This window comes from Dendropsophus ebraccatus, chromosome 12 (genome assembly GCF_027789765.1).
Source record: "Dendropsophus ebraccatus isolate aDenEbr1 chromosome 12, aDenEbr1.pat, whole genome shotgun sequence".
Taxonomy (NCBI): Eukaryota; Metazoa; Chordata; class Amphibia; order Anura; family Hylidae; genus Dendropsophus; species Dendropsophus ebraccatus.
In genome coordinates, this window is record NC_091465.1 from 43,452,478 (window position 1) to 43,464,670 (window position 12,193).

Sequence of the window (12,193 nt, forward strand, 5' to 3'; positions counted from 1 at the left end):
TGTGTCTTTTTTCAACCGTATTAACTATGTAACTATGTAAGGTTAAAACCAGTGGAATGGGGCTAGGGATAAATATTAGAAAATTATCCCTCCTTAACTAGGCACAGTCATGTGCACAGACCCCATATGGCGGTACATTGAATTGAGGTGGTTATCCCAATATTAAAAGTTACTAACTAAACTGTGCGTGTCCTCCTGCTGAGATTTTCCCAGAATAAAGGTAAATTGTCCCCCAAGTGAATAGGGTGTCAGCACACATGCTTGGCGAGAGCATAGCCAAGTTCAGCAGTCAGCAGTGTTTGGAAGTCACATAGAGAATCAATAGGAGAAGGGTAAAGCATGTGGGCTGCTGCTCTGTTCACTCACAGGACAATTGACCCAGGGAGCCCTAGGGAGCCCTGGAAAACATGGATACAGCATATGACCTATGGCTGTATCCATGTTCTCCAGGCATCCTTAGGGCTGCATCCAACTGCTTCAGACACAGTAATCAAATGCTGAGAGTTCAGGTTCAGATGAACTAAACATACTAGGAGTTTAAGGTCAGCAAGTGAGCAGCCTTTCTAGGGGAGAATACCTTGTAATATGGTATCCAAATCAACGCTTCACCAATAATAGACATTGGTGACTTCTGATGTGTTTTAGACAAAGATTTTTTGGCCATATGTGTATAACTCATTCTGTATGCTGCCATTATTTTTTATTATCAGTATTGGCTTGTGATGTAAGTTAAGACAATGCGGCTCATAAACAATGATACTCATACATTCCAGTAAAACACTAGTGACATCAGGGAAGAACACGTGTCACATTATTGATTTGTTATCTATACCACTGGAAATGCCATATACTTCTTCTTGCTTCAAATAGACTGTGTTAGGTGACTTTACACAGAATTCCCATCATAGCACATATTTATAGTCAGTATGATGACCCTTGAGGTGGCTGAGGGGCAGTTTGCATATTTCACCATTAGGCTGGGCTCACACCACATAGGGGCCGCATGTCACTGGAATATGTCAGGATACTGGCAACAATTCATGCTGACATATCTGACAGGCCCAATGCACTAAACATGTCTACTAGTGACTATACTTAGCATACTTCCTGCTTGTATACTTATAGTTCATGGGGCTTACACTTTTTGAGTCTTGCAAAGTAACTAAACAGGCTGGCACAGGGCTAAGTTGCAAAATACAGGAATCCAGAAGGTATAAAAACAGCAGCAGCACAGCAAGGAAGAAGTTACACTAAGCACTGTACAATTGCTGCAGACTAATGCTGGGTTCACACTACGCATATTTCAGTCAGTATTGTGGTCCTCATATTGCAACCAAAACCAAGTGTGGATTGAAAACACAGAAAGGCTCTGTTCACACAATGTTGAAATTGAGTGGATGGCCGCCATTTAATGGCAAATATTTTAAAACAACGGCCGTTATATTGAAATAATGGCAGTTATTTACTGTTATATGGCGGCCATCCACTCAATTTTAACATTGTGTGAACAGATCCTTTCTGTGTTTTTAATCCACTCCTGGTTTTGGTTGCAATATGAGGACCACAATACTGACTGAAATATACGTAGTGTGAACCCAGCCTATGGCTGGGTTCACACTATGTATATTTGAGGCTGTATTTGGTCCTCATGTCAGGTCCTCATAGCAACCAAAACCAGGAGTGGATTGAAAACACAGAAAGGCTCTGTCCACACAATGTTGAAATTGAGTGGATGGCCACCATATAACGGTAAATAACTTTCATTATTTCAATACAACAGCCGTTGTTTTAAAATAACAGCACATATTTGCCATTAAATGACGGCCATCCACTCAATTACAACATTATGTGAACAGAGCCTTTCTGTGTTTTCAATCCACTCCTTGTTTTGGTTGCTATACAGCCTCAAACATACAGCCTCAAATATACGTAGTGTGAACATAGCCTAAAGGTGTAAAGGTGGGTGGGGACTGGATACAAGAGGCAGGACTAAGTGCATATAGCAGCAGAAGAGTAAGGGAAGGGTTACACTAAGCACTGAGGTTGCTGCTGAGATGAGAGGGAAGCCTTGATTTACATTTCAGAGACAAGAGAAATCCCCTGGAGAACAAACACCTTTGCAGGTACACATCTTTTTGCTTCTCCCTTTTTCCTGTACAGAGTAATAGGTAGGCAACCCCCTCCCTACACACACACACACACACACACACATTTGCTGTGATGTTTTGCTGTGTCTGTTACTAGAGACAGATTTCCCCAACAACAGGCAGTGAACAGCAGATTGCAGGGAAGAAAGACATCTAGTGGCCAAAACATTGGAGCTGTTCTTCTGGGGTAAGGAGTAATTGTTTTTAAATGAAATGGTTTACAGAAACATGAAAAATCACATAGCATGACTGATAATGGCTCGTTTATTGAAGACTTGACGCCATAGAGCTCTTTTCATTTTCCACGTTAAAGTTGGATTCTTAAGCGGTGACCTTCGGTAAAAAAGTAAGGTTGTCTCGTCCATTATTCTGCTACATTATTCTCTATGTACATATCTCATGACCGGTGGATTAACTTATGCATCACAGAACACCTCTTGAATTCTGCAAAAGATTAAAGTGCTCCCTACTTCAGTCTTGGGGTGTTGGTAAAGAATAGATCTGTACCAATAAGTCTAGAGAGAGAACGCTGCATAAATCTAATAGTCAATAATACAACAAGCTGAAGTATTTGAGTCCAGGGACTTGGAGACAGTCGGCAGGTAGCGGACTCCTATGACAAGTGACAGCATTGGTTTATTGCTGACTCAGCCTGCAGTTTTTGGCGCTTGGTGCTGAATCATTGACAGAGGACACAAATAGTGTGTTCACTTATTTCCCCCCCCCTGAAAATGTCCCAGATTTGTACAGAATTTTGCAAGCCGGGCAAAAATGTCAGCCCTGCATTATACCAATGCAACCCAAGTAACCCACACCACACCCTTGTGTAGTTCCTAATTTCTGCAGTCCCCCTGCAGTCCCTGTCTGGTATTAAGTGTGTATAGTATGTAGTGAGGTGAAGATCACATCAGGATACACTTAAGATACTCAGATGTATTCCGAGACATGGAGAGATAAGAGGCACAGACACAGCCTGGCAGCACGCTCTGCCCAGGCACATGATCCCAGCAGTAATGGGAATCTACATGCAATGTAACTTTTCTCTTATCCTACAGCACATCCTAGGGAGACAATGTTGCTAAGCAGTGGAATAAGTTAGCAGACCATACATCTTATTATAAGGAATGATGACACTTACCCAGGGTCACAATGAGCCATGACTGACGTATATAGGGGAATAATTCACGATCCCACGGGGGTCCCACGGGCATTTTCTATCAGGGGAGTAAAGTAGTTGAGAAACGAAATGCCAAGGAAGAGCCGTGATGATGAGGAGCTTAAGGAGATAGAAGAGCGTGGAATAACATGAATACTATTCATCTTGTCAGCACCTTGTATCCACCTATGTGCCACTACATGCCCTCATATAATGAAGAGAATTAGCAGTGCCAATGCACAGCAGGTAATATACCCTTCTCTTAGAATTTTATAAGGCATGCAAATAAGTATAAAGTGCAATAAATGTATATATCCCAACCTGGTAGTAAGTGAAGTCAGTGGTGTGTATAGTAACTGTATACCCTGAATGCCCCCTGTTACCCTCACTTCATGTGATCAGCACAGTGCCCACTTACCTGCTTGTGTTAGTAAGGTGTAGGGTGTCTGTGGCTCCCCCCACCTTCGCCCCTCTTCTCTCCTGTCACCTCTCCTCCTCTCTTTCCCTGGACTGCTTCCCATGTGCAGATACACTACTGCTGACTTCTCATCTCTGCAGTTTTAATGGGGGAGGAGAGAGTACTAAGCCCTGCCTCTGCCCCTGTCTGCAGATTCTTCTGTATCAGAGTAGGAGATACTCTCCATCACTATACAATGCAGTGACTTCAATGCAGGCAACACACAGTCTATGGAAAAGTGCTGCACTATGCCAGTCGTATATTATTTCACTAGGACAGTGCAGCCCTGATAATTCCGTCACACAGGATTCCTCTATTTATAATACTTTCTGTATCCCAATTTCCTATATTTACAAATATATATATATATATATATATATATATGAGATACATACTTTCGTATCAACATTACCATATACATAACACCGAGTGTTAGACAAGTAATACAGATGTAGTTGAGCTGACATTGCCAGATGCAGCAAAACTGAGTTTGTCATTGAAAAAAAAAAAACTCCCGTTTTCCATTATATCCCAGCTGTGGATTTACATAGCGCTGCAGATAGATCTAAGGTACAGAGATATCTCCATAGACAAACAATGCATTCCCCAAGAGTTAAATGACAGCATTCAGCTCTAGCGGTCCAATGCAGAATGCACAGACTGCAAGCAGCTTGCTGCAAAACTATTAAAGGAATCCAGAATCCTTCTAGACTTCTGTGCTATTATTTTTGGTGCATCCTCTAAGTTTAGCTTTAGAGCCTATTATATATAAATAAGGGTGCATGTAATGTAATACTAAAGACCAGGCAATGACAGTATACAGTAGATGTAAAGGACAGAGGGAGGGAGGAAGGGTAAGTAGCACATGGGACAGGGAAAGGAGGGGGGGGGAGGGACAGGGAGAAAAGTCCTGTAGGCAGATTTGAAAGAAATGACAGGGAGAGAAGAAGCAGGGAACGTCCTTATGGAGTGAAGTCAGGACAGGCTGGAGGAATAAAGCTGGATGAAGAGTTGGCTTGGCACTAGTAGGGGGTATTGGACTTAGAAATACATGTGTGATGCCCTGAAGACAAGTCCTTAAACAGAAGCTGCTAGATCACAGTCCAGAGGTAAGTACAGTCACTTCTTGGGACATAGAGATCAGGCATTAACAATATTAGGAGAGCATGCTTACTATAGTTTTACTGAACCATGTGAATTCCCATGTGCATACTAAGGTTATATGTTGCCATTAAGTCGATGCTTTCTACGTTTGCTCTGGTTGACCATTGTTCCCTGTAAGCAGGTTGTAGAAATTATGATTAGAGTGTCTTTCAACTGGATTACTAAGAGAAAGTCAAGAAGACCACCTCTGGTTACATTTATAGGATGTGGCACCAATAGCAGCCTATAATAGAAGCTGTGTATTTAAAGGTAGGGGTTTTCTAAAAATGTCTGTGATAAAGTCTTAAAATGACCCAGTCATACCCATCTTTTTTTTGCATGCATTTGCTCGTAGGGTTTAAGGCTGAGTGATAGTATTTCTGTAACCCAGCAGTCTGAAAGAACTGTGTAGAGCCGGGGTAGGAACCTTTTTGGCTGGGAGAGCCATGAACGCTAAATGTTTTAAAATGTAACTCTGCAAAAGCCATACAATCTGAATATAACTAAGTTAAAAGTAAATGTCCGCATTTTATGTAAGACCAACACTTATAAAGTACAATAAGTCTCAGAATTCTTTTTAATACCGTTGTCATGCTGCTACTACCAATGAAGAATAAAGTACTTCCTACCATTAATGTGACTTCTGGTGCTGCTGGGTGTTGCTGATGGCTTTGTAGTCCCCCACATATTCCACCTTACCTCCCCCTTTACACACACACACACACACACACTACCCCCACCTGACCCCTCCACACACACACAGAACCCCACCTGACCCCCCCCCACACACACACACCATCCCACACACACTACCCCACCTGACCCCCCACACACACTACCCCACCTGACCCCCCCAACACACACAGTACCCCACCTGACCCCTCCACACACACAGTACCCCATCTGACCCCCCAACACACACCGTCCCACCTGACTCCCCCACACACACCACCCCACCTGACCCACACACACACTACCCCACCTTACCCCCCCAAAACACACACTACACCACCTTACCCTCTGGTACACAAACACTACCCCACCTGACCCCTTACACACAGTGCCCCACCTGACCCCCAAACCCACACTACCCCACCTCACCCCCCATACACACACTACCTCACCTGACCCCCACACACATACACACACACTACCCCACCTCACCCCCACACACATACACACTACCCCACCTGACCCCCCCCACACACACACACACTATCCCACCTGACCCCTGCACACACACAAGCCCAACTGACCCCCCAACACACAATTACCCTACCTGACCCCCCACAACGCTACCCCACCTGACCCCCCATACACACACTACCCCACCTGACCCCCCCACACCCACTACCCCACCTGACCCCCCACCACACCCACTACCCCACCTGACCCCCCACACACCCACTACCCCACCTAACCCCCCACACCCACTACCCCACCTGACCCCCCCAACATACACACACTACCGCACCTGACCCCTCCATACATACTACCCCAACTGACCCTGCACACACACTACCCCACCTGCTCCCCACACACTACCCCACCTGACCCCCCACACACAAACACTACCCCACCTGACCACCCTCCCAACACTACCCCACCTGATCACCCACACACTACCCCACCTTAGCCCCACACACATACATACCAACCCACCTGACCCCCACACTACCCCACACTACCCCCCTCACACACACTACCCCACCTGATCTCCCCTCACACACACACTACCCCAGCTGATCTCCCCACACATACACTTTACTCCACCTGACTCCCCCAAGGGCATACACACTACCCCACCTGACCCCCCACACGCTACACCAACTGATCCCCCCTCACACACACACACACACACTACCCCACCCATACCTGACCCCACTCACACACTACCCCACCTGACCCCCTCACATACACAATACCTACTCCACCTGACACCCCCCACACACTACCTACCCCACCTGACTCTCCCACACACACACACTACATACCCCACCTGACACCCCCCCCCACACACACACACACACTATGACACCTGAATCCCCCAGCCTTTTAAAGACTCTATAGATTGTCTATAGACAATTGATGGTCACGGGAAATGACTTGTTATTTGGAGTCTGTCGGGTCATGTAGAAGCGTCCTTATTGGTTTAAGCTTGGGTGACGTCCATCCAGTTCCTCGTCCCTTTCCCAATAAGTCATACCCTTGTTGTGCAGAACAAAATTGTCTTAAAGGTGATTAAAACACATTACACATGCAATTGTTTGGAGCAGATTGCTATTGGCACAGTAGGCTAGTTAGATAAAAGTTTTACTGCCTGTTGTCCCCATTAGGTGGAGGGTGGAGGACAGCCTCTATCATCCAATTGCCGCAAGGCATTGTAATCTAGGGACTCTATTATATGGTCCTATCTACAGAAGGAAATGAGCACCGACCTGTCAGATCAGTGCTTGCTTCCTCCTTGTTCCCCACTCAATGTCTTTGCTATTACACACACAGACATCAAGCGGGGAGCAGGGGGGCTAGGGGAGCTGCAGGAGATGATCATTAGGTTATCCTGGTGGCCCATAGAGGACAGTGGCGGTCTGCCTCCACTCCTATTAGATGGGACAATGGGAAGCAGACCATTGTTATCATCATCGTGATTTTAGAACATGATGAAAGACAACAATCATCTGATATGGGGCATGTCGGCTGATCGTTGCCTTTCAACATGAGCTATTACACCAAACGATTATCATCTGGAATGCCCAGTGATCGTTCAAGTAAAGCCGATTTGTATATAAAAAAAAAATAAAATAATAATAATATATAACTCTTAGGGTACAAACACACACACCGTATATGCAGCGTATTTACTGCTGCAATACGCAGCAGATACGCAGCAGATTAGATCTAAATAACTGAACACAGCGTCAAATCTGCACCATCAAATCTGCTGCGTATTTGCTGTGTATACGGTGTGTGTGTTTGTACCCTTATTACGGTGCGAATAGGTTGCCATGGCAGACGGAGGAGGTCTAAAAACATCCAGGGCTGTGATGTGTGTAACCCTATGTGGACTTGCCAAATTAAGGGCCTAGTAGGCTAACTGTTGGACAAAAGTTTTGTATTATTTTTAGCACTTGGAACAAGTCAGTTTTTTTATTGCATCACCCCAACAGCATCATCCAGTACTTGGAATAATTGATTTCTGCACAAACATGTTGAGGTATAACTATAAGGCTGATGCACGACAACAGAAACATGGTTCTCAGAGTGCAGAACCAGATCTACAAACATCAGAATTAATAGAAGGGAAACAAGGAATACAAAAATACAGCTAAAATACACAAAGAACAGATCGTCATGCTTCCCCCTTATTGTTGAGGAACATTATTAAAGAACTGACTATTCACTTGCTGCCAGCAATAATCCATTTTACTTTAAAGAGAATGTACCATTGATTCTAGAGAAACTGTGTCACAAAGGAGCAGGGTTTTTTTTCTCCCAGCGGGGGCGGGCCGGCTCAACTCCAGTGCTTAAGCCTGCGCCGGTGCCCGGTAATAGACCTGGCACCGGTTTCCCCACATAGGTGTTGTTCTATTGATATGATTTAGGGTGCGTTTACACAGAAAGATTTATCTGACAGATTTTGGAAGCCAAAGCCAGGAATGGATTTGAAAAGAGGAGAAATCTCAGTCTTTCCTTTATGACCTGATCCCTGTTTAGTGTCTGTTCCTGGCTTTGGCTTTAAACATCTGTCAGGTAAATCTGTCTGTGTAAACGCACCATTATATGCTACACTTAAAGTGAATGTACCTGATGGTACATTCCCTTTAAGTGCATATATATATATATATATATATATATATATATATATATATATATATATTATTATTATTACTATTTTTTTATATTTATCAGTGTATTTATTTTCATGTCATATACTGTAAATGTATAAATCAGGTGATAGCTATTTCTTAAATTCTCCGTTTGGTGACACAGAGTTTACGACCATCTGTTCAGTTTTCACGCTGTGAAAGTCGTATCTGTTATGGTGATATCCAGTCAGAGTTATATTAAGGTGTCTAAGCTTCCTGTGTGCAGTTGATATACTAGTGCGAGGGAGACTATATCCTGTGGAGGTGACAATCTGGGAATTCTGCCCAGCCACATGCTAGTCCTTTAGCACAGCCTTATCAGGGCACCTGGGGAGGTGGGACCAGAGCCAATCTGTCACCAAGACGGTCATCTGTGTCACACCTCTTAGAGGTCACATAATACAAATAATAAGCAACGTAACGTCCTGTCCTCCAACAGGGAATCATGAAATAAGGAGATTTAACCGCTTAGTTATTGACAGTTGTAACCACTAAATAATACTAAAATCAACCTTGAATAATATATTGAAAATATTTGATCCATTTTAGCACGAAAAAAGTACAGCCTGTACTTGTGCAAGGTCAACTTCTTAGCTCGCTTCATACCGCCCCACCACTCTTACCAGCATTGAGAGGTTAAAGGGGTTTTTCCATGAAAAGTTTGGTCGGTAATGTGGTTAGCATATCACACATTGGTCTTACATGAAAGAACACTGGTGTAAGACGCACTAGATGCATTAAGAGGTGTTCGCCTTTGGTGCATCTTTGGCCGTCTGTATGCCATCTGACGGAAATCCAGCTGTGAACTGGTAATTACTTTAAGTGTGATGGATGCCAGTTTTCAGCTTGTTATAATAAATCTACCAGTCAGGAGGCCATGCCCCCTCCCACTAAACCATTTTAGCATAATCCCTTTAACCCCTTAATGACAATGGAAATAAAAAAAATTAAGTTTTCATTTCATCCTCCTCTCCCGCTAAGAGTCGTATCCACAGAGCCATGGAAGGGCTTTGCTTTTTGTATGACCAACTATACTTTGAAAATTTCAACCTTTATATTACCATAAACTATACAGCAAAATGGAAAATAATGATTGGTGAGACGAAAAACTTTTACGCCATTCATTATTATCTATTTTCCTCAGGTTGACACGATTACGACACTTAGCTTGGAGAGCTTCTGTCATGTAAAACGTATTTTGTATCGCCATTTTATGAGCCCCATAACTGTCTTTACTTTTCTGTCTACAAAGCTGTATGGAGTGATGTGATTCTGGTATTTTTTTAATTTTCACATTTATTTATGGTTTTTTTTGGTTTACTTTTTTTATTTGGAAAAGAAGGCGATTTAAATTTTGTGGGGATTAAATATTTATTTATTTTTACGCTTTTATGTCATTGTCAGTTTTGACATCAGAAGACTGAAAGTAAGAAACGTTTTCTACAGAGGGTACCCTTTCCACTAAAACATGTTGTTTGACATGCTAATATGCTACAGTGCAGATATTTCATGGAGATATTTACTGCCAGGGTGTAATAGTAGTAGTTTGTGCGTCTGTGGAATATAAGGTTTCAAGAGGAAATTGCAAATATGGTTGGAAGGAATAAATCAATGTCATGTATTAGTAAAACTGACATGAGAATATGATCAGGTTTCATGATAACCAGGACAAGGCAGAATTATAATTATTTTAAATGCCCATATGGCAAAGCTATTAGGACGTGAAATTTTAACAGCTCTTTATCTGTCTAGCTATGCATTTAAATATACTGAAGTTGAACAACATTGAAACGAAACTCATAGGACTAAAATTGTATTTTTGTAAAGTTTATGAAAAATACTACAGCAGACTGGCCAATGAGAGTATCTATCTATTTATTGTATGTAGACATGTAGCGTTATTTGGGGGTCTGATCAGCAATCTTGGAAGAAGGGGGAATTGTGCATCATGATTATCATATGTGGGCAAAACCACACTTGCATCCAGTGACCAATAGCCATATGATGTTGCCAACATTGGCGCTACATCTGAATCCAGTCTATGTAAATTAATTCATGCACATCCATGCAGTCTTTGGTGAAGACTTTGTGATATTTAATTCACCCAGGATGCAGGGTTTTGGCTACCAATATGCTTGAGAAAGGCTGGTGGTAGCCGAAACGTTGCGTCCTGTGTGAATTAAACATCACAGGTTCTTCACTAAAAGTTCTGTCTTTGTACTTGGATTGGAGTTGGAACAACAGGATTACTTTTCTTACTACCTTTAGGGCCATAAGTATTTTTCCTGGACAATTCTTAGAACTGGGACATATGTGTGAATCCCATAAATGTCCCATAGGTGTGGGTTCCACCTCTTTGACCAACATCTCTTTCTAAAATCTCTTCGGAGCGCCTACAGCCCGCTTGCAGCCATCAGAAGTAGTCAGGAAGTTGGAAACAGCTAAGCCAGCTGAACATCCCAGATGAGAATACCTCTTTAACTTTTCAGTTTTAACACAATCCTCTGGGAAGAAGGATATGTAAAACATCTCTCATCTTTCTCCTCGTCAGTGTCAGTGTTGTACTCTATTGAGAAGCCTTAGAACATGACTGGGCATTTATTAACCTACAACGAACATAATGTGAGTGGGCATTTATTAGGCCAAGCCAGAAAAAACTCAGGGAGATTACTCATCTGCAGACAGCTGTTTCAGGGTTGTTGCCCCTCATTAGTACAGAGCAGGCTGCCGGCTAGATAGACGTATTGTTGTAGGAACAAAGGGGTAATGATTCTCCTTGAGGAGAGCACCATAAAGGCAAGTAGAGTCTTATAGGTCACTCATGTTCCCTATTGCTCTGGGAAATTGGAGCTACAAAACCTTCCCTGCTGCCAGTGCAGATTATGACTGCAGGAGTCCTACAGGAGTCCTAGGTAGAGAGGAGTCTACTTTCCTTGTCATTTTCAGTTTTTTATGCAATCATGGTGATTTATGACCTTCTCTCATGGTGTTCACATTACATGCAGAATGTGGAGCCAAACAAGAATAATTCGCTGTGATTTCTAATATAGAGCAGTTTATAGACTGAAAGGACATCATTTTTAGCGTCTTGAGGAACTGTATATACTTATATTTTTTCTCAGGCTGGGAAAAGTGTTAACATTTTACTTTAAGGCACATATAGAAAATTATAAGTCACTTTGCTCTTCCTGCTGATTTTGTTCATCTGGAGATGGAAAATGTTCTACAGTGTGGAACAGAATAGAATGCATTATACAGATCTGAAGAACAGGAAGGTCTTTACCACCGACGGGTTGAGGTCTGAACAGAGCAAAGACTAAGTAAGTATTGCAGGAGATCTTATTACAGTGAAAGTCTGTGGACAGAGTGGAAGGAGCAGAACATAATAATATATTATATTGTTGTCAAAGATTCAGTATGATTT

The 12,193-nt window shown here is 42.7% G+C and overlaps 1 protein-coding gene and 1 long non-coding RNA gene across 5 annotated transcripts in view; one reads left to right on the plus strand and one right to left on the minus strand.

Moving 5' to 3' along the window:
- Positions 1-3,847, minus strand: part of SCN4B (sodium voltage-gated channel beta subunit 4) — a 50,207-nt gene extending 46,360 nt beyond the window's left edge. The window contains exons 1-2 of one of the 2 annotated variants that reach the window (XM_069947065.1): positions 3,722-3,847; positions 3,286-3,423 (exon numbers count right to left, since the gene is read on the minus strand). In XM_069947065.1, the coding sequence (XP_069803166.1) occupies positions 3,286-3,358 (73 nt within the window). In that variant the 5' untranslated portion in view covers positions 3,359-3,423; positions 3,722-3,847. Of the gene's footprint in view, positions 1-3,285; positions 3,424-3,624; positions 3,700-3,721 lie in introns of those variants that run through there. The other variant, XM_069947066.1, reaches the window with a different exon arrangement.
- An 866-nt stretch (positions 3,848-4,713) lies between these two features.
- LOC138768969 (uncharacterized) overlaps positions 4,714-12,193 on the plus strand; it is a 36,884-nt gene continuing 29,404 nt past the window's right edge. For all 3 annotated transcript variants that reach the window (XR_011359190.1, XR_011359191.1, XR_011359189.1), the window contains exon 1: positions 4,714-4,869. This is a non-coding gene — a long non-coding RNA (uncharacterized lncRNA). The remainder of the gene's footprint in view (positions 4,870-12,193) is intronic.